This window comes from Mesoplodon mirus (assembly GCF_964341445.2).
Source record: "Mesoplodon mirus genome assembly, contig: HAP1_SCAFFOLD_1177, whole genome shotgun sequence".
NCBI classification, from domain to species: Eukaryota; Metazoa; Chordata; class Mammalia; order Artiodactyla; family Ziphiidae; genus Mesoplodon; species Mesoplodon mirus.
This window is the reverse complement of record NW_028294899.1, coordinates 1509-27254: the sequence shown is the minus strand read 5'-3', so window position 1 is coordinate 27254 and position 25746 is coordinate 1509. Positions and strand designations below refer to the sequence as shown.

Below are 25746 nucleotides of genomic sequence, written 5' to 3'. Positions count from 1 at the left end.
AATAAAGGAGACGTAACAGCGAGGGACATGATCTGAACCTGAGGTAAGAGCCAGCACCCCAGCATTGAGGGATGGATATTTTGAGCATCACTGCTTTCTAACAAGATTTGCAATCAAAAGGGGAACTGATGGAAAATATGCACATATTCAGGTATGTGGGAAGTCAGAGGGCTTATGCATGTATTAACTTAAATTTTACCACCCATTTATGATAAAAACCCTGCAGAAAGTAGGCATAGAGGGAATTTTCCTCAACATAATAAAGGCCATATATGACAAACCCACAGCCAACATCGTCCTCAATGGTGAAAAACGGAAAGCATTTCCACTAAGATCAGGAAAAAGACAAGGTTAGCCACTCTCACGACTATTATTCAACATAGTTTTGGAAGTTTTATCCACAGCAATCAGATATGAAAAAGAAATAAAAGGAATCCAAATTGGAAAAGAAGAAGTAAAGCTGTCACTGTTTGCAGATGATATGATACTATACATAGAGAATCCTAAAGATGTTACCAGAAAACTACTAGAGCTAAACAATGAATTTGGTAAAGTAGCAGGATACAAAATTAATGCACAGAAATCTCTGGCATTCCTATACACTAATGATGAAAAATCTGAAAATGAAATTAAGAAAACACTCCCATTTACCATTGCAACAAAAAGAAAAAAATATATAAGAATAAACCTACCTAAAGGAGACAAAAGACATATATGCAGAAAATTATAAGACACTGATGAAAGAAATTAAAGATGATACAAATAGATGGAGAGATACACCATGTTGTTGGATTGGAAGAATCAACTTTGTGAAAATGACTATACTACCCAAAGCAATCTACAGATTCAATGCAATCCGTATCAGACTACCACTGGCATTTTTCACAGAACTAGAACAAAAAATTTCACAATTTTTATGGAAACACAAAAGACCCCGAATAGCCAAAGCAATCTTGAGAATGAAAAAGGGCGTTGGAGGAATCAGGCTCCCTGACCGCAGACTATACTACAAAGCTACAGTAATCAAGACAGTATGGTACTGGCACAAAAACAGAAATGTAGATCAATGGAACAGCATAGAAAGCCCAGAGATAAACACACGCACATATGCTCACCTTATCTTTGATAAAGGAGGCAGGAATGTACAGTGGAGAAAGGACAGACTCTTCAATAATTGGGGCTGGGAAAACTGGACAGGTACATGTAAAAGTATGAGATAAGAACACTCCCTACCACCATACACAAAAATAAGCTCAAAATGGATTAAAGATCTAAATGTAAGGCCAGAAACTATCAAACTCTTAGAGGAAAATATAGGCACAACACTCTATGACATAAATCACAGCAAGATCCTTTTTGACCCACCTCCTAGAGAAATGGAAATAAAAACAAAAATTAAAAAATGGGACCTAATGAAACTTCAAAGCTTGGCACAGCAAAGGAAACCATAAAGAAGACCAAAAGACAACCCTCAGAATGGGAGAAAATATTTGCAAATGAAGCAACTTTGTCAGTTGGGTTAATCTCCAAAATTTACATACAACTCATGCAGCTCAATAACAAAAAAGCCAAAACCCAATCCAAAAATGGGCAGAAGACCTGAATAGACATTTCTCCAGAGAAGACATACAGATTGCCAACAAACACATGAAAGAATGCTCAACATCATTAATCATTAGAGAAATGCAAATCAAAACTACAAAGAGGTATCATCTCACACCGGTCAGAATGGCCATCATCAAAAAGTCTAGAAACAATAAATGCTGGAGAGGGTGTGGAGAAAAGGGAACACTCTTGCACTACTGGTGGGAATGTAAATTGATACAGCCACTATGGAGAACAGTTTGTAGGTTCCTTAAAAAACTAAAGATAAACTACGATATGACCCAGCAATCCCACTACTGGACATATACCCTGAGAAAGCCATAATTCAAAAAGAGTCATGTACCAAAATGTTCATTGTAGCTCTATTTACAATAGCCAGGAGCTGGAAACAACCTAAGTGTCCATCATTGGAAGAATGGATAAAGAAGATGCGGCACATATATACAATGGAATATTACTCAGCCATAAAAGGAAACGAAATTGAGTTACTTGTAGTGAGGTGCATGGATCTAGAGTCTGTCATACAGAGTGAAGTAAGTCAGAAAGAGAAAGACAAATACCATATGCTAACTCATATATATGGAATCTAAGAAAAAAATGTCATGAAGAACGTAGGGGTAAGATGGGAATAAAGAAACAGACCTAGTAGAGAATGGACTTGAGGATATGGGGAGGGGAAAGCGTAAGCTGTGACAAAGTGAGAGAGTGGCATGGACATATATACACTACCAAATGTAAAATAGATAGTGGGAAGCAGCCGCATAGCACAAGGAGATCAGCTCGGTGCTTTGTGACCACCTGGAGGGGTGGGATAGGGAGGGTGGGAGGGAGGGAGATGCATGAGGGAAGAGATATGGGAACATATGTATATGTATAACTGATTCTTTTTGTTATAAAGCAGAAACTAACACACTATTGTAAAGCAATTATAATCCAATAAAGATGTAAAAAAAAAAAACTAAACATAGAATTATGATATGATCCAGCAATCCCACTACTGGGCACATACCCTGAGAAAACCATATTCAAAAAGACACATGCACCGCACCCCAATGTTCACTGCAGCACTATTTACAATAGCCAGGTCATGGAAGCAACCTAAATGCCCATTGACAGATGAATGGATAAAGAACATGGGGTACATATATACAATGGAATATTACTCAGCCATAAAAAGGAACGTAATTGGGTCATTTGTTGAGACATGGATGAATCTAGAGACTGTCATACAGAGTGAAGTAAGTCAGAAAGAGAAAAACAAATATCGCATATTAACGCATGTATGTGGAACCGAGAAAAATGGTACAGATGGACTGGTTTGCAGGGCAGAAATTGAGACACATGTGGAGAACAGATGTATGGACACTAGGGGAGGAAAGTGGCAGTGGGCAGGGTTGAGGTGACGAATTGGGAGATTGGGATTGACATGTATACACTGATGTGTATGAAATGGATGACTAATAAGAACCTGCAGTATATAAAAAAAAATAGTGAGGGAAGCTGTGTATGTGGGTAAGGTAGGAGGTCTATGGGAGCTCTCTGTACCTTCCGCTCAGTTTTGCTGTGAAGCTAACAATGATCTAAAAAAATAAAGTCTACTAAAAATGTTGGTAAAACTGGTTTGGGAGAGAAGATAAAACATCCAATTTAAAACATACTAAGTTTGAGATACCTAAAAGAGACACTTGCTGAGAGGGTGAAAGAGATACTGTTAACTCTGTCAAATAACACTGTTTGGTGTGTTAAATACCGTCATACTATTATTTGGTAGAAAATTTCCTATAAAAATACTATGGATACTAAAAAGTTATTTTGATCAAAAAAATCACCTAATTATTTAATAAATAAAGTGGTTGTTAATGGCCCATTTTACAATGTAAGTCCTGGTGACCAGGTATATACTAACCTGTCTTCTTTTCTGTATTAAAAAAGCTAAGAAGCACATTATTGTACTATAGTTTTGCAAGATGTTGCCACTGGGGAAACGGTAAAGTATACACAGGAGCCCTGTGTGTTATTTCTGACAACTGCATGCGAATCAGTAATGATCTCAAAATAGAGTTTAATGAAAAAAAACAATTAACCAAAGAACAAGGGGATGGGTGGTAGGTAATAAGATAAGGAAATCCTTTCTCTTTCTCTGTGAAAGAATTTGACCTTGGAATAGCATTTTAGCTCTGTTCCCCTGGTAACCACCCAAGAAAGTATGTCAACTGTGTTTCTGAACAATCTTATTTATGTTTCTGACTGCCTTGGTAACATGCTCAAAAGATTCATCAGCTGCATGATGAGGCAACATTGCTTAAGATAAAAATGACTCCTGATTGGTAAAGTGTATTTACACTGGGCAAGTCCCTTGCAGGAACCTTGGAAACTCAGCTCTTCTCATAGGCTGTTACAAGATACATTAGATCTGATAGGGCCTAGGGCTTCAAAGCCAACATGAGTCTTGCTTCCTTGTACCTGAGCTATCATCTGAAACATCTGAGGAGACAGCTGCTGAATAGTTGTATGCACCTCTGAAAAGACCACTCCCACTGAAGGGAAATATCTGACAAAGACCAGCTGTCACACTGCACTCCTTGTATCTATTCAAAACATAAATGAAACAATAAAATGGTGTGAAGCCAGCTGAAATTATGGCTGCTGGGCCAGAAGATACTTCTGGACACTTGGAGGATGTGGAGGATAATGGCCCCAAAGTTACACCTATCTAATCTTAGTTATATATTCTTGGATAGAAGGTATAAGATCTAAATTTTTCTGTATGTTAAGATGCATGGGTACGTTTATTAATCATAATTTTTTACCTTTACCTCTTGGGACAGAAAATGCTCACTTCAACTCAAAGACTATTCTCAGATTTGTCCTTCTGTGTGGGCCATTGTTACCTGGTGTCTGGAGGCCTTGAGAACACACAGAATCACATGCCTTATGAGCATAGTGCTTTAGACACAGGAGGAAATCTGTAAGGGGTATCTTGAAATCTTTACAAAATATATTCTGTGCTAGCAAGAGATTAATATGCCACAATTTGCTAAGTCACATTTCTTGGGCTGATGTATTGCTGAGCCAAGAAATGAAAGAAAGTATTAATGTAATGTCATAAATGATGTGAATGAGAATAGAATAAGTGTGGATTACTTGTTAGAACTGGATCAAATTTAAATGTTTCAAAATATGTGCTCCTTAAACCTAGCCAATGATTTGAGTCCTATAGGACAAGATTAGATTTGGGTTTCAATGTTATTAATTGGTATAGGTATAATGGTATGCAGTACTGATTACACATTCATGTTGTTATGTATTAGACAATTCATTAATTAAACCTCTTATGGGAAAAATTGTAAAGATGATGTAAGGACTGGAACCATGGGGATGACGTGCAGTGTGACCCCTGAAGTCTACTGGTGGTAGAGCAAGCAGTGTGCTTCCAAGTGGGGTCATCTGAAGACACAGAGCTGTGCCACAGCGCTGGTACACAGCTGAGCAACGATGAACATAGCATATAGCGAGAATGTAGAGTCTGTGCTCAGGATAAATTTCTTTTTCTTTATTAATTTATTTTATTTTATTTATTTTTGGCTGTGCTGCATCTTCGTTGCTGCTCACAGGCTTTCTCTAGTTGTGGTGTGAGGGGGGCTACTCTTCGTTGAGGTGCGTGGGCTTCTCATTGAGGTGGCTTCTCTTTCTTGCCGAGCATGGGCTCTAGGTGCGCAGGCTTCAGTTGTGGCACATGGGCTCAGTAGCTGTGGCTTGCCGGCTCTAAAGCACAGGCTCAGTAGTTCTGGCACACAGGCTTAGTTGCTCCAAGGCATGTGGGATCTTCTAGGACCAGGACTCGAACCCGTGTTCCTCGCATTGGCAGGCGGATTCTCAACCACTTAGTCACCAGGGAAGTCCTCCATACACTCTTGTTGAAAGACTTACGGGGAAATAGGTTTGTTCTTGGCGGTTGTCTACTTGCCTTGCTCTCATTTACGCAGATGCAGAGCTACAAGTCACTGCCCTGTAGGAACGTCGGTTTCCTCCTGGAAGAACCAGGAACCCAGGAGCCAGCAGCCCAAGGAGCTCGACCACGAACCCAGAATGGGGTCTGGACAAGTGATAGGCTCAGCCAGGGCTCTCCTCGCAGACAAGCTCGAAGAACTACATTTCCCAGAATCTTTTGTTCTCGCATGGACTACATTTCCCAGAGGGGCTCGCGACTGTCCCTGTCCCGTCCCTCCCGGACCTACGTGGGGCGTAGGGCGTCGGGCGTTTGCCGTTGGCATGAGGTAATTACTCGCCAGAGGTCCGCCGAGGCGGCACCGCGTGGAGTCCCCAGTGGAAGTTTCTGTCTGGCCGTGGCAGTTCCGGAGCCTCCAGCCTGCGGCCCGCGGAACCCCCGATGCCTGGGCGAGGTGAGCGGCGGGGGGTAGGCAGGATGCGGGAGGGAGGACCGGGCTTCGGGAGCATGCGTCGCCGGGGCATGGGGCACAGGCCCAAGAGACGCGAGCCGGGTCTTTGTGGGCGCCGGCGGGCCGAGAGCCGGGCACCCCTGACTCTGTTCGCCTGCCGCCCCCAGCCGTCCCACTGACGTGCAGCTGAACGAGACAGGTCGGGCACTTCGTCCCCATTGGCTGGACCCAGCCACCCTCCTGCTTCTTTCCGACCAGTTCCCAGCGCGCTGCCTGCTCAGCGCCTGCTGGCATTTGAATTTGTTTCGGGCTGGCAGTGAACGTGAGAAAATTATTTCCTCCCCTTACCATCACCCCTGCACTTCCGAGTGACAGGCTTGTTTTACGCGAGAAGTGAGTCGCCGGCTTCCCCCAGTGGCAGAGCCAGGACTGGACCCAGGTCTTTGGTTTAATGGGCCCTTTCCTCAAGACAGCAGCCCCTCCCCGCCATAGGAGAGCTGATGTTTTCCCTTTCCGAAGCAGCTTTCTCTAGAAATCTGGAAATTGTTTCCTTGACAGGAGGGGGAGGAATTGGGTGGGAATGCTTGAGGTGGAGAAAAGTTGTCACATGCACGCAGGGAGGTTAGAGCAGGTGCTCTGGAGCCCGCGGTGCCTGGAACCCTGGTGCCACCCTCCCTGGCTGTGTGGACTGGGACAAGTTGCTCCCACTCTGCCCTCAGTTTCCTGATCTATAAAATGGGGTGCTGACAATGCCAACTGTGCTGTGGGACTCGATGTATTGATAGGTAGTGCCTGGCATGCGGTGAGGCTCAGGGAGTTGCTGCTACTGCTGATAGAGTCCTAGGACTTTTCCTCTGAGCCAGGGAAAGAGCTGGGCCTGGACCAGGATGACCCAGCCCTTCTCTCTGGTCCTGTCTAGCCCTCGTTCCTTCTGACTTCCTTCTCTGGGGGCACTTGGCATCATTTTCAAGTGGTATAAAGGTTTCAGAGCTGCTGATTCTGAGGTCTAGAAAGCAGAAGGGGCTTCCTCCTGGTTCCCTTTTTCTTCTCTCAGATCTGGCTTCTGGAGACTTCTCCCATCCTAAGGTGAAACTGCCCAGAAAGAGGACATGGCTACTGAACAGAGGGAAGCAAGGTCTCAGGTGAGTTCATTGCCATCTCAGGTCTTAGAGATAGATGGGTTTTTTTTTCTGTTATTTTACCCTCAAACTGAAGTTTTCTCCCCAATACAGTCTTCACCAGGATTTGGAGCCCATGTCCTTCTGCCTTGGAAGAGTTGGTCCACCCTGGTGGATGGTGGATTGCATAGGGAATGCTTGCCTCCAACCCCCCAATCCATGGCCTGTGTTTCTCTTTTTTTTTCTAATAGACACTCTTTTATTCATTAATCTCAATTCACTGTATGATTACTGAATTGATAGGTAAGATGCCACATGTCTTATACCACTTGGGGTCAGAACAAACAAACATGCACACTTGGCAGAGTTCCTTTCTGGCCTGTCTCCTTTGCTCAGTCGTGTCCCCCTCCCTACCCTTGGCCAGAATGCTTTTCTTTTTCTTTCCGCCCTGAGAAATCCTCATGATACCTTCGCCAGGCTTTTCCCAGTCCATAATTTTTAGTTTTTCTCCATCTTAACTTTCTGGATCATGTGCCTTGCTTCTGTCACTCTCTTGAAAACTGATGTTGACCTGCCATTTTCATCTTTATGTTGTGAGAATGAGGGTGGGACCCCATCCAGGTGAGCCACTGTGTGAACAAAGGATAGCCATGCTGGTGGGGACGTAGATGGAGAGGTCTCTTGACTCCAAGAGCAGAGAGAAGACTCCTCAGGAAGCAGCAGTGAGAGTTTCATGGGATATTGGTAGTGGAGAGGCAGTGTATACAGTGATTCCTCAGTGGGGCTTTTGAGCCAGATGGCCAGGTTTGTGCCCATCTCCTCTGTTGCTGTTAATGGGTCTTGGGCAAAAAACTCCACCTCTCTGTGCCTCAGTTTCTTTCCTCTCTGTGCCTCAGTTTCTTCACCTGTAAAGTGAATACAACAACTGGGCCTACCTCAAAGGGTAGATGAGAGGATCCTGGGAGTTAGTGCATGGAAAGCATTCTTATCAGGGCCGGGCACATAGTAGATGTTCAATATGTGGTGGTTGTGGTAGCTAAACGATATTATTCTAGTTCATGATGTCTATCTATCTACTGTTGGTAGATAGAAATGACTATACAGTGTCCTTCCTTTACTCATCCTCATCTAATAGTAGTTAACGTTGCTGGGGAATATCCTGAGGGCTTCACCTTTGTTCTCACTCTCATAGCGAAGCAGAAGTTATCACCCCCATTTTACACTTGAAACTGAGGCTCAACGAAGTCAGGCAACCTGAAATCAAACCCAGGTATGTCTGGCCTCTAAGTTCATGTTAGTTATCATCCAGCCTTTCCTCTGGTACATCTTTCAGAACACAGGGCAGGCCTGGCTCCCAAATGACCAGAGTTCTCTGCAATGTGATGTTGTGTATCTTTTGGACCCATGAAATGTGGTAGTGGTTGATCTTGTGAGACTGTGGCTAGGACCTGCCTCTGCATATTTGGGCTACTTTTTTCTAAGCCCTTTCCATTCCATTCCAACAGAGCCAGGCTGCTCTCTTACCCAGAATCTTCTCCATCCCTGCTTGTGAGTCCTATGTGACATTTCTCCCTAACCTCACCTGCTGCCGATACATCAGTACTATGTGGAATTGTGTGTAAAACTCAGTGACAGGACGTTTAAGACCAGAGAGAGAATATACCCACCAAGTGCTGGGTTAAAAGAAAACTTCAGTTATCGTCTTGTCTCTGCCATTGGTAAAGTATGTGACCTGGTGTCTTAACTGCCCTGGACCTTGTGTTTCTCATCTGTAAAATGAGGATTGAACGAGGAAATAGTATATGGTCCTGTCCAGCGACACTTTTCTTGTTCAAATTGTTTCACGCGTTTTTCTTGTCTGCCAGTTGGATTGTAAATTCTTTTGAGGGCAAAGATCATTTCTTGTATTCCCTGCCATGTGCCAATAAATTATCTTATTATACATGCACTGCATGTTAATGTTAAAAATCTCAGAGAATAAAAACGTAAAATCAGTCTTACCCCAACATCTTGAGATAATCATGGTCATACCTTTGGTATGCAGCCCTCAGAATAATTGTCTGTGTACCTTTCTTTATTTATTATTTATTGATGTACATGTGTACATATGTATGTATGTATATTTTTATTTTCTCATTTTAGCTTTTTATTTTGATAAAATACACATAAGATTAAACTCACCACTTTAATCATTTTTGAGTATATTGGCATTAAGTGCGTTCACAGTGTTTTGCTACCATCACTGCTCTTTACCTCCATTGTATGGATTATCATTTATTACTTAAGCCTATGAGATAGGCGTTGAGAGGCAGTTCCTTGGATTGGAATTCTACCTCTACCACTGACCAGTGATATTGTGATTTATAATACGAAATATATATTTGGTCTTTGTCCCTGTTCCTGGCACATAATTTCCAAAACCCTTGTGATTTCCTAAGTGGTTAGTAATATATGCTTTTTATCCCTGAAATTACTTCAGAGCAATGAAGGCACAATGGGTGTGTTTTGTATCCACACCAGAGTTTATGTTAATGAGGTTACTTTTGTACCCTACCTAAGGATGCGGGCGAATTGCCAGGGGAACCAACCTTGATTAAAGTGTTGGAATTTTCAGTCCTGCCCCCCAATAACCCCTCTTATCCATCTGTCACCACCCTAGGAGATGAAAGTTGCATCAGTCGCCAATGGTCAGTGATTTAATCAATCGTGCCTATGTAATGAACCTCCATAAAAACCCAGAAGGGTTCAGAGTTCTTCCAGGTTGGTGAACATGTAGAGAGTCAGAGAGAATGGTGAATCCCGAGAGAGCATGGAAGCTGTGCACCCCTTCCCTGTGCCGCTCTTTCACCTGCCAGTTCCTATGTCTTCTTTTATAATAAACCAGTAATCTAGTAAGTAAATGTTTTCCTGAGTTCTGTGAGCCACTCTGGCAAATTAATGAAACCTGAGGAGAGGGTTGTAGAAACCTCCAATTTATAGCCAGTCAGTCAGCAGCACAGGTAACAACCTGGACTTGTGATTGACATTGAAAGGGGGCCAGTCTTGTGGGAATCTGACACTATCTTCAGGTGTCAGAATTGAGTTTAATTGTAGGACACCCAGCTGGTGTCCCACAATTGCTTGGTGTGTGGAAAACCCCCCACATCTGGTGTCAGAAGTGAAGTAGTGTTGTATTAAGAGTAGCGGAGACATGCAGGAGGAGTGAGTTTTCCCTTCATACCAGCTGTGTGACTTGGATAAATTTCTCTTTGTTTTCTCTTGTGTAAAATGGACACAATAATAGTACCTTCTTCATAGGGTTGTTGTGAAGATAAAATAAAGATATACACTAAAGGTTAATATAAAGCTCTAAGAATAGTACTTAGCCTGAAAAAAGCATTCAATAAATTATAGCTATTTTAATTTCCATTATTACTGTCCTCAAGCTTTAGGGAGCACAGAGTGCCTTCAGTTATTTAACCTAGTCTCTGCCGGTGATTATTGAGGTTGTTTCCATTTCTTTGCTGTTACTAACACCATGATAAATGTCCTTGCATGTGCATTTTTGTTCAGTGTTCATTATCAAACAAATATAGTAATTGGAGAGTTAAAGAGTATGCACATTTTAAAGCTTCTAATGTATGTTATCAAATTGCCAACAGGAAGATTATTCTAATTAACACTCCCACTAATGGCCTTAATACCTCCACCCATCTCTTGTAGCAGTTAACTCGGAGCCTGGTTCATACTTCCTGCTACTCAGTATCTATTTGTCATTGGTCAGTTGTTCATTAAGCAAATGACCTGGAACCTTCAGAACCTAGAATAATACAGAAGCATTTCATGGTAGCCCGTCGACTCCCCACTGCCGCCTTTTTCACCCTGTGTGATGGGTGGTCCTGGGTGAGCTGAGATGCTTGTCTCTACAGGTGTCAGTGACGTTTGAAGATGTGGCTGTGTTCTTTACACGGGATGAGTGGAGAAAGCTGGCTCCTTCTGAGAGAAACTTGTACCAAGATGTGATGCTGGAGAACTATAGTAACCTTGTCTCATTGGGTAAGGAAATTTTCCCTGTAGATACAGAGTTCAGAAATTGGGATACCTCAGCATCTGATTTCCTGGGTAAAAGCCCTGGGTCATTAAAAACTTTAGCTGAGTTTTGCCTTAGCACTGTGCAAACTGGATCTCCATAAATAAACCTGAAAACCTTTTTCTCCCTCGTAGGTATGGAATTGCCCCATGGATGGGACAGTCTACAGAGCTGCACATTAGAAATTCCCTCACTGCAGGCAACATTTTCCCACTATGACTGAACTATGATGTGTTTGCTCATCTCTTAACAGAGAGCATCCCTCAACCTTTTTCTTTGACCCAACACTGGCTTTTTTCAATTCTCTTTTACAGGGGTCAGCAAACTTTTTCTGTAAAGGGCCAGGGAGTAAATACTTTCAGCTTTGTGGGCCACATATAGTCTCTGTAACATATTCCTTTTCTTTTTTTTGAACCATTCTTTGCTCAAGGGCCATGCATAAACAGACAGTGGCCTAGATTTGGCCTATGACCCATAGTTTGCTGACTGCTGCCATCTTTCAAAGGGAGTCAGATAGTGTTTTCTCATTTTAAACAAGCTACTTGGTACATAATCCTTTCCACAGATACCTGTTACAAATATTAATTGAATCTGTACATTTAACATACATTTAACAGTATATACATATTCCCTCTTGTATAGAAAGCTATTAGCACCCTGTTAATCAAGTCTGCATGTTTATCATACTTCACTAACATACAACTAAATGTTACATTGCCCCTTGCTTTTACCCTAACACACCCCTCACATTGTGGGGGCACAACTGGAGCATCCCACAGAAGTTCTCTGTATCATCCTTTGAGTTTTCCGCTCAGATCTCAGATACCTCTTTGTGTCAAGGCAAAATCAAGTCTTTTTTTTCTTTTTCTTTTTTTTTCTTCTTTTTGGTCTATGAGCAGGACTCCCATTTTCCAAACCCGAGGTGATCTCCCTGTTGCAGCAAGGAGAAGATCCCTGGAAGGTAGAGAAAGAAAGCCCTGGAGGCTCCTCTCTAGGTGAGTGGGTGCGGAATCTCTGCAGGCAGCAGTCTGGTAAGTGAGTGCATGTGCAACTCGGAGATGTTGGTCGGGGAATTTTCTGCAGGTTCTCAGTCCTGAAGAAGTTTTGGAGAAGGGATGCTAAGGCCCCTAGTCACAAGCTTCCTCTTCTTCTCTGATAATTACTGCACAAGTGAATCTCTCAGGATCTTTTCTCTTGTGATTTCCTGTTGTTTCAGAGGAGGGCTACATTGTCATGCATTCATTCAGCAAACTTAGTGCATTTAAGGAACTGCAGATAATTCATTCAGACTGAAGCTCAGGGTATATGGGAAAAGAAAGAGATGAGGAAGGAAATGAGATTAGAGAGCCAGGTGGGGGCCACACTATGAAGTGCTTTGGTACAGTTCTTAGGGATGGAACTGTCCATGGATGACTGGAAATAATTGAAGAGTTTCAAGCAGAAGAGTTGTATGGTTGTTGATATTTTAGAAAAAATAGTCTGAGTCTGAGATACTTTAAACGTCCCTCAGTAAAGGCTAAAGAAGCTGAGGTGGGTCCCTACACTGGCACACAGCACCACAGTCAGAAAGCAGCAGCACTGGTGTGGGCAGAGCTCCAAGCTACGTGAAGGACTAAAGCAAGTTACGGTGCATTATTATGACATATCGCCATCTATGTGTAAAGAAAATTACGTGGGTGTTTGTCTATATGCATTATGTGCGTGTAAGTGCCAAGAGAAAGGTCGGGGGACACCTAAGCTGGTAACTAGTTACATTTGGATTGGGACTGAGAATGGGCATTGATGAAAGGGGACTTTAGTTACATGCAATGTTATTAAAATTTTCACAGAGAATATATTCATGAGTCCTTATTACACAGTTTCAATTAACTAAGAATGGTTACTTTGGAAACACTGTTGGTCCTAGATTTGAAGTGAGGAAAAACTAGAGGTGGGAACCTTCTGGAGATTATTGCCTAATGTAGGCAAGACATTACCTGGAGGAAGGCATGTGCAGTGAGTTCAGGAAAGAGGAGAGGTCCCTTTATTAAGGGTATAGGACAGGTTCGGTGTGGGATGGGTTTCATTTGAAATGTTAGTGAAATATGGGTAGAGGTCACCAGTGGACAGCTGTAGAAGGTAAACAGGGTCAGAACTCAACAGGGAGGTCAGGGAGCCATCAGTGCAAAGGTGGCATTTGAAGCCTTGAGCTGAGCAGATGAGGGACCGGAGGAGAGGACAGAGTCCCAGGAAACCTCAGTTTTATGAGGTGGGTTAAGAAGGAAGAATCTGTGGCTGAGCCTGAGAAGAAGTCACCAGAGGAGAAAACTGGCAGATTCGGCTGTCATGGAAGTTGAGGACTGAGAGCTGTTGACTTGGGGAGGCCAGGGCTCTGGGGGAGCCAGGTTCTAAGCCTCGCTCACTGCTTCCCTGTCCCGTGATAAACAGCAGTGCAACCTTGGACAGAAGGATGCAGGTCCTGCCCTGGCGGAGCTCAGTGGAGGTGGAGGCTAATCGCACACAGGGCTGTGGAATGACAGCCTCCGGTGAGGACCTCGGGGGAAGAGCCACAGGTGCTGTGAGAACGGGGAACAGGAGGAGTGCTGTGGGCAAGGCTTCCCGAGGAAGGGCCGGATCCCACATTGTGAGAAGCGTTCAGGCACAGGAAGAGCATGTCCAAGAGTCCAGACAAAGGAAGCCGGTGTGTGGAGACGGGAGCAGGGAGAGGGAGCCGGGACCTGAGAGCCAGGCACAGCCTCTGAGGAGTTGAAGTACCCTGGCCACAGGCCCAGGTTTATATTGTGCAAGGATCAGCCTGCAACCAATGTGGAGCCACCTGCCATAGACGTAGTAGGACTTGTCTGAGGTTGCTGTCGGGTCCAGACGAGTCAGTGATGACCCCTCACAATGCGGGCCCAGCAGAAGGGCTGTGGGACAGGCTGTCTCGATCCCTAAAGCACCCACACCTTTAGTAGAGCTCGTTCTTCCCCGTATAATGTGAGATCTTTTGAGGTGGGAACCACACGTATCTCTCCTTTTATCTTTTAACTGTCACTTGGGAGAAATATTCTAATTTTGTGGGAACTGCTAGAGACCACCACAAAGTAAACAGAGAACACAGGCAGCAGGAAACCAGTGGAGAGTTTAGGAGGGGCGTCAGGTGTGGACTGAGTATGGCGTGGAAGATCAAAGGAAGAGATGGAAGAATTGTTCCCTTTCCATTTGCCTCGGGAGCCTCTGATCCATGAGGAGTCCCCCTTCCTGAGTGAAATGTTAGTTGGATTAAACTGAATAGAAAGTATGACTGGAGTCGAAAGCTGTCCAGAGAGACCCTGAAGACACCTAGTGGTGATGTCAAGTCCTTCTCAGAGTTGGGAAACTGTCCCCAAAGGAAAACTCTGAGTGGGTGTCTGGAGGAAGTAAGGCCATCAGAGCCAAGCAGTGTGTGCATTTCTCTTGATGGGATGAACCTCCTCTCTTTGGTCAAAGGAGACAGTGAGATGGGGCGTCCTGGGTGTGCTGGCGTGTGGTTGTGTCTCTCCTGCACCCCTGGCGAGTCTCCCATTTGCCTGGACTAAAGTGCCCTTGGAACAGTTTCCCTTCCAAGGGGAGCTCACTTCCCTGTGAGCTTAGGTGAGGGACCTGGATGTTCTTGGAAGTACCTTGATCATTAACTGTAGGCCAAAACCAAAAACCAACCCTTTGAACAACCGGTGACAGAAAAGCTTATGCTTCCAGGGTAGGACTCCTAGAACCTCTAATTGCCTCCAAGTGTGTTTTTAAAATATAATTTTCACTTCAAGACTCCTCACAAATAGGAAAAACAAGACAAAAAGGGAAAACAAACTGTCATCCCTGGATCTGTATGTTTCATGTTGAGAGATGGGAGGAAATGGCTCAAAGGGTACACGTCTCATCTGAGTCTCTTACTTAAGAAATGAGTCCAAAGTCTAATCACTATTCTGGCATATTACGTATATAAGTTATATATATATATAAAATAAGCATAATGTGATTCAATCAACTTGAACGTCTCATGAGTTTGATTTACACCTAACATGAAAATATTCTTTTATTCAAAAAGTTTAAAATCCAGGGATGATCTAGGTAAACAGTTACCTCCAATGAAAAGGTGTTTTTCTTTCTTTGTCTTTTTCTCTTCCTTTGTTATATTTATGCAAGAATTCAGGGCAGACTGAACCTGGAAGGGTGGTCAGCTAAGGGGTTGCTTGTGGACTGCCTTCGACTCACTGAGACTTGCTGGGGCTTCATCTGCACAGAGAATAGGGGTCTTTTTCTAATTTGCAGAAAGGTGCTGTAGGGGTTATAGCGGCAACCTAATGAAATATCATGCAGTGATTTTCACCTTTCTTACAAGGTGAAAGTTGAGCCCAAATGCTCTGTAGCCCTGTTTACTATGTTTGATTTAGTCTTGTTCTCATCCCCTGCGCTCCTCTTCTGCCACCAACATCTACTGTCCTTGTAGCTGCCAGAATGGTCTATTTAAAAGATAGATCAGGTCATCTCACTCGCATGCTCAAAACCTCTAGTGGCTTCTATCACATAGAACACAATCCAAAGCCCGCAGCGTGGCCCTCAGAGGCCTTTGTGGTCTGGCCCCAGCTACCTCTTCGCCTTCACCTCCTTCCTCTCTGCCCTTCATTGGAGAACTCTAATCACCCTGGCCTCCTTGTAGTTCATCAGGAAGGCCAAGCAGGCTCCCACCTCAGGGCCTCTGCAGTTGCTTTTTCCTCTCCTGGACCATTCTTCCTGATGGCCAGGAGCCCACTTGACTCACTTCCTCACACTATACAGGTTTCTGCTCAGATGGCACTTTGTCAGTTAGACACAGCTCATCCTTTGTTCTTTGTCCTCCACAGGACACAGGTCCTTTGTCCTCCACATTCTTTATCCCCTCACCATGCTTCATTTTCTCTCAGAGTACTTATTACTGCCAAATAGTACATATTTATTTATTATCAGCTCTTCCTCTGGATTGTAAATTCCCTCATGCTGGGTTGTCTGTTTCATTTGTTCCCATGTCCCCAGTACCTAAAATAGTGTCTGGTCAGAGTCAGCTTCCAGTTAGTGAATGTATGAATGACTTGGTTAGGTAGTCGTGATGGAGACCGAAAAAAGGGAACCAGTTGCAGAGATATTTGGCAGATAAAAGCAACAGGACTTGGAGATGGTTTAGATATGGAAGATAGAGGAGATGGAGTTGTCAAGGATGCGTGCTTGGTTTGTGGTTTGTTCTGGGATGGACAGTGATATCCTTCACTGAGATAGTGGTGCTAGGAGATCAGATTTGGGGGATGGTATAAATATGGTTTTGGATGACTTAAATTGTCTTTGGTTGACCCAGTTATTCAAGTGGAGATGTCAAATAGCCTGTTTGATTTGGAGTTCCACCCCTTATAATATACCCTGGGCATTAAATGTAAATTTGGGAGACCCTGTCACTAAAGATAATTGAAAGAGTGGTTGAGTTTGAGTTAGCCTGTGGAGTGGATTCAGAGTACAGCAAGAGCAAGAAAGAGCCTAGGACTCAATCTTGAGGAACTCTGGCATCTCATGGCTAGGCAGAGAGAAATGAACCCATAGGGAAGACAAGGGTAAGGTGTACTATAGAAGGAAACACGGGAGTCTAGTGTCATTGAAGTCAAGTCTCATAAAGGATGGTATCAGTAGAGGTAGGGAAAAGTAGATGAACTTGAGACATATTTAGATGGCAGAATAAACAAGTCTTGGTAATTGATTAGCAGAGGGAGAGGTGTGAAGGATGCCTTTTAAAGTTTTGATTCAGAACTGGTGCCAATTACAGAGACAGAAAGGTTATACAGGTTGGGGGAGGAAATAATCATAAATTCAGTTGAGCTGTCTTTGAGACACTCAAGTTGCTGTTTTGAGCTGGGTTTTGTATAATTAGGTATGGAGAGTAGAGAAGTCTTGCCTAGAGTATGTTTATAGATGAAGCTGGCCTGTGGAAAGGGTACAGAGTGAAAAGAATCAGGGGCCTAGCACTCAAACCTACGGAACTCAGGTAGAGGAAAATGAGCACACAAAGGAGATTGAAGCTGGTGGAACATGAGAAGAATTTGAGGCAAGTTCAGGGTCACTGTAGCTTAGGTAGTGAGCATCTGAAGGAAAATGAGGGGTCACTATCAGATGCTGCTGAGAGGTAAGTTAGGTGGGGACTGAAGAGAGCATCTTACCTTTGTCACATGAAGGTCATGGTTGCCTTAGAGTAGTGGTAAGGACAGAAGCCAGAATGGAGCCCATGAGGGGTGAGTGAGCAGGAGGAGATAAATATGTGTGGGATACGACAAGGTGAGATGTGACAAGGAGGCAGTAGTTGGAGAGCTCTTCTATGCAAATATAAACAAATATTTCTTGTTTTTCTCTGTCCACTCCAATTATATTATACAGCACACATTATTCTGCCCCTTTCTCTTGATATATATTGAAACTCTTTCCATGTCAGTACATAAAGAGCTTCCTCATTCTAAGGAGTAGTTCTACGGCCTTCAGCTAGCTCTCTTCTTGGCTGGCAGAAGAGGTGATTTTGGTTGTATGTGGCTTTGGATAATGTTAGCCCATTGGGTCCAGTTTGGGCTAGAATTTTATAAATGCTGTGGTTTCTAATTAGCAATATGGATATTGGTTTAAAGCTGTACCTTTATCGTGTACCCATATGATGTCCTGGTGTATTACAGTTAGAGTTAATCCAACTGTCCATCAAAGGAATCTGGTTGAATAAGCTGAGGGACATTCTCATGGTGGAATTCTCACTGTAAATAAGAATGAGGAAGAATTCTGTAAATTCCACTGTGGGGTGATAATATTACTAAGTAGGGGAAAGTGCAGAACAGAACAGTGAGAATAGTTTTATCAAAGGAAGGAGGAGATACCAAAAAAGACAAAGTGTATATTTGCTTATATTAAAAAAAAATAGAGAAGCCAAAAAAAAAAGGATAAAAGCAGATCTATAAAAATGGTTACCTATAAGGTGAAGGAAGAAAAAGAAAAAGGATTGAGAGAACAAGGATAGAATGTAGAATTTTTTTAAGGTACCTTGTTTTTATAATGTTGACTTTGGAACCATAAAAATGTTTATAGGGCTTCCCTGGCGGCGCAGTGGTTGAGAGTCCGCCTGCCGATGCAGGGGTTCGTGCCCCGGTCCGGGAAGATAACCACATGCCACAGAACGACTGGGCCGTGAGCCATGGCCACTGAGCCTGTGTGTCCAGAGCCTGTGCTCCACAGCGGGAGAGGCCAAAACAGTGAGAGGCCCAAGTACCGCAAAAAAAAAAAAAAAAAATTTAAATTATAAAACAAGATTAAACAAAAATGAAAAAGTGTTCCATAAATATTGAAAGCAAAATGAAACAAATGACCCTAATTGTGTTTCAGGTTGTTGGCTTAGTCACAGAGAAAAATTATCTCAAATGCTTTTAAATCACAGCAGCTTGAATAAAGATCCTTAGTGATTTATATAAATATTGTGGTTTATAATAAGTAATATATATTTGGTACAGAGCTCCTAAAACCCTGGGAATTCCTAGGTGATGAGAGCCACAAAGGTGTCTTTGTTATGTTAATGAGGTTTCTTTTGGACCCTATCTTAAGATGGGGCCTGGTTGCCATAACCAATCATGTGATTAGAGGTTTGAAAGTTGACCTCCAGGGAGGGGAGGGGGACTGGAGGTTGAATTAGTTGCCAGTGGCCAATGATTTAATCAATCATGCCTGTATAATGGCGCCTCCATAAAAACCCAAAAGGACAGATTCAGAAAGCTTCTGGGTTGGTGAATATGTGGAGATCTGGGGAGTGTGGTGTACTTAGAGAGGGCTTAGAAATTCCATTCCCTTTCCCCATACATTGACCTGTGCATCTCTTCCATCTGGCTGTTCCCAAGTTATATCCTCTTACAATTAACTGGTGATCTAGTAAGCAGAATGTTTCTCTGAGTTCCATGAGCCACTGTAGCAAATTAACCAAACCTAAGAAGGGGGTCGTGGGAACCTCTGATTTATAGCCAGTTGGTCAGAAGTACAGATGATAACCTGGGTTTGTAACTGGTGTCTGAGGGAGGCAGGGGGCAGTCTTGTAGGACTGAACCCTTAACCTGTGGGATATGATGCTATCTCCAGGTAGCTAATGTCAGAGTTGAGCTGAATTGAGGACACCCAGTTGGTATCCAAGTATTGCTTATTATTGATGTGGAAACCGCCCCCCCCCACCACATTGGAATTGGGTGAAGAACATGTAATTAATACCTTACAGGCAAAAATAACTTCAAACAATAATGTTGATTTTGGTGGTTATAATAAAAATATGTGTTTATGTTTACAAATAGAGTTCTTATCTTTGAGAAATGTGTTCTGAAGTATTATTGATGAAATGATATAATACAGAATTAGCATACTTTAGCATATGCTAATGAAAGAGACGTAAGGGAGTTGTATTAATTTTCTCAGCCTGCTCCAACAAAGTGCCACAAACTGTGTGGCTTTAAACAACAGAAATTTATTGTCTCACAGTTTTGTGGGGCGATTCTCCCTCTGAAACTCCAGGTAGAATCCTTCCTTGCCTCTCCCTACCTTCTGGATGTGGCCAGTGGTCCTTGTTCCTTGGCTTGCAGCTGCATCACTCCAGTCTCTGCTTCTCTTGTCACTTGGTGTTCCCCTGGGGTATCTTGACATGGTCTTTCTGTGCTTGCCTGTGTCCAAATTTCCCTTTTATAAAGACACCAGTCATATTAGAACCTACCCTAATCACCTCATCTCAACTTGATTGAATCTGCAAAGTTACTTAACCTTACCAAATAAGGTTATATTCTGAGTTATTGGAAATTAGGACTTCAACATATCTTTTTTGGGTGATGCAATTCAATCCATAATAAGGTAATAGATGAAACAGCATTAGTGATTGTTGATGCTGGCTTGGCAATTCATTGTACAATTCACTCCACTTTTGTACATGCTGAACATCTTCCATAATAAAAAGCTTTAAAAATCAGAATTACCAACAACAGAATTTCTAAAACAGCATTTCTCTTTTTCACCAACACAGGCATTCTGGAATACATTTACAGATGTGTAGTTCTGCCCCCATCGTGGTGTTGTGTGTAATTCTCAGCATATAGCTCCCTCAATTCTCTGGCTCTAGAAAACCTTACGAGACTGCAAATGCATGTGACATTTTTATAGGAATAATTTTGAATCTGACCACCTGTAGGATAAGGTGGGAAGGATATAGGTCTGGAAAGTTGGCTTGGGTTCAAAGATTTTGATGCTGCCTTTAGCCCTCACACTATCCCTCCATCTAATCTATGGCTAATCCTTTAAAATCCCATTTTAGACATTTCTTCCCCCAAATTCTGGCCACCACTAGTACGCCTTCCCAGCTTGTACTTGGTACTATCTGAGGGTAGTTTGGATGTTGTTGTAAGCTCACATTTTCATCCATTTCTGTCTTGTGTTTTTGTTGTATAAATTACCACACTTCTCCTTTTTTGTCTCTAATGCCAAACTGGGAGCTCCTTAAAGAAGTTAACTGTTTCTTTTCATTACCAGATCTGGAATGTCTTGTGGATCACATGCCTAAGATAGAGCCTGACATGTTGTAGGTGCTTTTTAAGTATTTGCTGAATGAATTAAATAAGGAGCAGTCAGTGCTTTTTGAAATAATAAGAGGAGTTCTATATAGTAAGAAGGTTAAGTTCAGTGGGAAGTAATACTAGAAAGGTGAGAAACAGGTCAGGGGATCACCTTGAAGGTCAATAGCAATAGTCACTATTGAGTAAGGAGATCCTGAACTTGGATGTATTAATGATGGTTGTTAGAGACATCTTAGTGAAGAGATTCAAGGGAATTTGATGACTGACTAGACTTGGAATGCAGGGGAGAGAAGCTTCTGAGATGAAACTAAGAATTGATGGCAAAGGAGCTGAAGAAGTTATGATATAATTCAGAACTTGGAAACACAAAAAGAGTTTGAAAGGAATGCACTGGATTCGGATTTGGACAAGCTGAATTTGAAGAAAAATCCTCAAATGAAGAGTCTAGCAGGCAGCTGGAAATACCTCTGTAAAGTGTTTTGAGGCTCAGGATAGTCATTCAGATAGGAGGTGTGGGAGTGGATGAAATCATCTAGGGAGAGAAGGTTGAAGAGAGACTCACAGAGTTTCATAAGCACCAAGGGAGGAGAAACTAGACCTAATGACAGGAACTAGTCAGGGTGGTGGTCATTGGCGAAATCACCTGTTCTCTAAACTTCTGACCTAAGTCATAACCTTGTTCATGAGTTAGCTCAGGCCCAGGCTTGATTCTGGGAGAGAGCAAAAGTTGAACTGCACTTCAGGAGACATATCTTAGACCTACAGAAAACTTTAAGCAGACCATAAAGAACAGTTAGGATGTCCATAATCCAGGACTGATGTCCCCTTCATTGGGAAACATGACTGTTTTAAGTTATTAGTCCCATTCTGGACTAAGGCATTGGCACTTGAAGTAGAGTTGAGGTGAGTTTCCCAGTATTGGTATGGACCCTTGTAGCTATAATTACTTGCATTAAAAAATAAAAACTCCCCATGTCCTGTTTCTCTATTCTCCCTTAAACAGAACTTTTCAAAAGCATTTCTATACTTGATGTCTCCATGTTCTCACCTCCCATTGTTTCTTCTGTGCACTCCAGTAGGGCTTTCTTCCTTACTAGTCCATGAAAAGCAGTTATTAAATCCCAGACAGTCTCCATCTTGGCACAATCAGGGTTAAGTTTTTAATTCTTAAATTGTTTAACAAAGTTGATCATTGCCTCCTCACTGGAGTACTTTCTTCCTTTGGCTTCTGGACCACCATACTCTTCTGCTTTTCTTCCTTTTCTTGCCCTCTAGTATTACAATGCCTAAGTGATTTTTTCAGTTCTTCAGCTTCTTTTTCTTTTTTGGCTGTGTTGGGTCTTCATTGCTGCGCACGGGCTTTCTCTAGTTGCAGCAAGCGGGGGTTCTTTGTTGCGGTGCACGGACTTCTCATTGTGATGTCTTCCCTTGTTGCGGAGCACGGGCTCCAGGTGCACAGGCTCAGCAGTTGTGGATCATTACCTGGTCCATAGTACGCAGTTAATAAATATTTGTGAATGGAAAGGATGTCTCCAGCATATGCAAATATAACAAAATAAGAAAAAAACCATGTAGTGCTCCAGAAAGTGCATGTAGTTCAGTATACATGGCAAGAAACCAGGGGAGGGAGATGAGTACCGAGGTGAATAAAGGTCAGATCATGAAACACCTTGTTGACCATGTTAAGTACTCTGGACCGTACTTATATACAAATCATTGAAGATAATTTGGAGGATCTTACAGAAGTTTGCAACATGGTAAGATGTGGATTTTAGAAAGATTACTGTGGCTACAGTGTGGAGACTGAATTGACAGCACGATTTGAGGTGGGGAGACTAGTTAGGAGTCTATGGTGGAACAGTAAAGCATGAGAAACAGAGTACCATTTAGGTACCCGAGCCCAGTGCTCAGGGCTCTAGTAAAGTTGTTGGTTGTAAAACTGCAGTCCTTACATTCAGACCTAAGGCAGGGTCTCTAACTTTGCCTTATAAACTACAATCCAAAATTTTGGAATCTTGCTATTTTCTTCCCAGCTCGTGTAGTAACCTAGAACCAATGACTGATGTTCACAGGGAAAGTACTCCATTTTTACCACTGCCTCCCACACTTGTGCCCAAATAATGTTATTGAAATTTGGATCACTTAAGCAAGACTTAGATGGATAAGGAAATTGAAAGGTGTTGAACAGAAAATAAAAAAAAACACTCCTCTTTCTGTTACAACAAATAGTAAAGATTAGAGAGCAGATAGGTTTTGTGATTGGCTAAGTGAAAAAGAGCTATTACCCAAAATGCACATTATGGTCTCTTCCAGAAGATGTGGTTCCTAATTTAATGAGTGATTTATTGATACTTACCTATATATGTATTTTAAAATGAGTGTTATTCTCACTTGCTCGGCTTGGCAAATATCAGTGCCTTAAAAAAATAGTAAAGATGGGTGCATTTAAAATTAGTCAGAGAGGGTGTGTAGAATGGGGGAAAAAATCCCAAACCCTAGGGAAAGCAGTTTTAAAGTGGAAATAGAAAGTTACCCATGAAGGAAACTGAGAAGTTAACACTGGTAGAAGAAAAGAGAAAAGCAGAATATATTATGTTCACCAAGCAGAGAGAATCTGTAAACAGGTGAGAAAGTGAATGTCAGATAGGAATCTCAAAATACAGTGAGTTGCAAAGGAGCCCTTTAAATGGTTACTCTAGCCCAGGAGAAAATGCCAAAATATATGTATACCTATTCCCCACCAGAATTTAATATTCAATGAATTGTGTCCTTACCCAACTTTAAAATTTATTGAATTTAATTCTGTTTTTTACCACCTTATCATGTTAGCCCTTTTTACCATTTTGTTTATTCCTGTCTTATTGATCTTTGACTCTTTTCTATGCTGCTTGCATAGCATCTCCTGCTTGATAAATGAGCAAGGCTGCTTTCTTATCTTGCAACTTTTGGCTTCATGCCTACCTGTTGGCACCTCTGTAGATTAATTCAGTAATTACTTCCTGTTTGAACTGGCTCTGAAACCCTCCCACTGCTTGTATAATGTACTGTCCTGGAAGGCAACTTCTCATGCAAGTCTTGAATCCTGTGTGTGTGTGTGTGTGTGTGTGTGTGTGTGTGTGTGTGTGTGTATGAAATTAATATATAAATAATTGAGATTATTTGACATTGTTCCAATTAGGTATATATAAGTTATTAAGGAAGGTTAACAAAACAAACATTTTGTGTATAATTCAGATGCCATTAGGAGGATCTGTAGGTGAATAGGGCATGCTAATCTGCTTGCAGAGAACATTAGGGTAGAAAAGGAAAGTGAAAATATTTAGATATAGATAAATATAATTACATATATAGAATATATAGATATATATTTTTAACACTGTGGTGAGTGCCTATAATAACAGGAATGCTCTGTGGAAACTCACAGTCAAGAAGGGACTCAGAGTTAACCTTTGGACTGAGTCTGAAGGATACAAAGGAATTTGGCATGAGGGAAAAGGGATGAAGACTTTCCAGATTAGGAATGATTACACAAAGAAGAAAAATGTCATGAAGATAATTTAGGATTCTATCATAGGCTTTGGACTCTGATCCCAGGCTGCCTTTTCCAATTCATGGCTCCCCTTTGAATCCCTCTTCTCCATTTTCCATTAGCCAATTCTTCTGATCACTCTTACACTCACCCTCTTTAAATGGGTTTGTTTAATCTTTTCTCCACCCTGTTGTTCTCAACTCATGTTGATTGATTCTCTGTACTGCTTAAATCTCCTAAGTTTTTCTTCTTACTGTTTTTGGCCATATACCAAGACCTTATTTAAATACCATCAATATTCAGTCTATACATTTAGTCTCAGTAGCCAAATGCTGTATCACATGGAACATCTTCAGTTTTTTCTTTCCCTTCCAGGATGGAAGAACAGTTATAAAACCACAAAGTCAACTCAAACACAAGGTTCTTCATTTCAGGAGCTGATAATGAAAAGATCCAAAAGGAATGGACCCTGGGACTTCAAATTAGAAAACCCCTGCAAATATGAAGACAGATTAGAGAAAAAGCAGAAGAAAAAAGAAAGTGTTCAGATAGTTTCAGTCGCTCACAAAAAAATCCTCACTATAGAAAGAAAACATAAAAATACTGAATTTGGCCAAAACTTCAGCCCAAAGTCAGTCCTTGTTAGGCAACAGATGGTTCCCAGAGAAAACACCCCACCAAAATGTGAAATACAAGGAAACAGCTTCAAACAGAATTCCAATTTATTTAATCAACAAAAAATCAACACAGCCGGGAAACATTATAAATGTAGTATGTGTGAGAAAACCTTCATTAATACTTCATCCCTTCATAAACATGAGATAAACCATAGTGGAGAGAAATTGTTTAAATGTAAAGACTGTTCGAAAGCCTTTAACGAAAGTTCAGCTCTTATTCAACATCCAATAACTCATACTGGAGAGAAACCCTATATATGTAAAGAATGTGGGAAAGCCTTCACTCTCAGTACATCCCTTTATAAACCCCTAAGAACACACACTGTGGAGAAATCCTATAGATGTAAAGAATGTGGTAAATCCTTCAGCAGAAGGTCAGGTCTTTTTATACATCAAAAAATCCATGCTGGAGAAAACCTCTATAAATATAATCCAGGTAGGAAGGCATCTAGTTGCAACACATCCCTTCCTGGATGTCAGAGAATGAATTCCAGAAAGAAGTCCTATTTATGTAATGAATGTGGCAATACCTTTAAGTCTAGTTCATCCCTTCGTTATCATCAGAGGAAACACACAGGAGAGAAACCTTTTAAATGTAGTGAATGTGGGAGAGCCTTCAGTCAGAGTGCATCTCTTATTCAACAGGAAAGAATTCACACTGGAGAAAAGCCTTATAGATGTAATGAATGTGGAAAAGGTTTCACTTCTATTTCACGACTTAACAGACACCGACTAATTCTTACTGG

General features: G+C 42.0%; 1 protein-coding gene across 1 annotated transcript; it reads left to right on the top strand.

Annotated features, from left to right (window-relative positions):
• Positions 1–5867: 5867 nt before the first annotated feature.
• LOC309797884 (zinc finger protein 354A-like) lies at positions 5868–25436 on the top strand (the record flags this gene model as incomplete). The annotated part of the gene is made up of 5 exons (XM_082646273.1): positions 5868–6008; positions 7060–7147; positions 11032–11158; positions 12092–12223; positions 24699–25436. Coding segments are annotated over exons 2-5 (1030 nt in total), but the record flags the coding sequence as incomplete, so codon positions are not given.
• Positions 25437–25746: the final 310 nt, after the last annotated feature.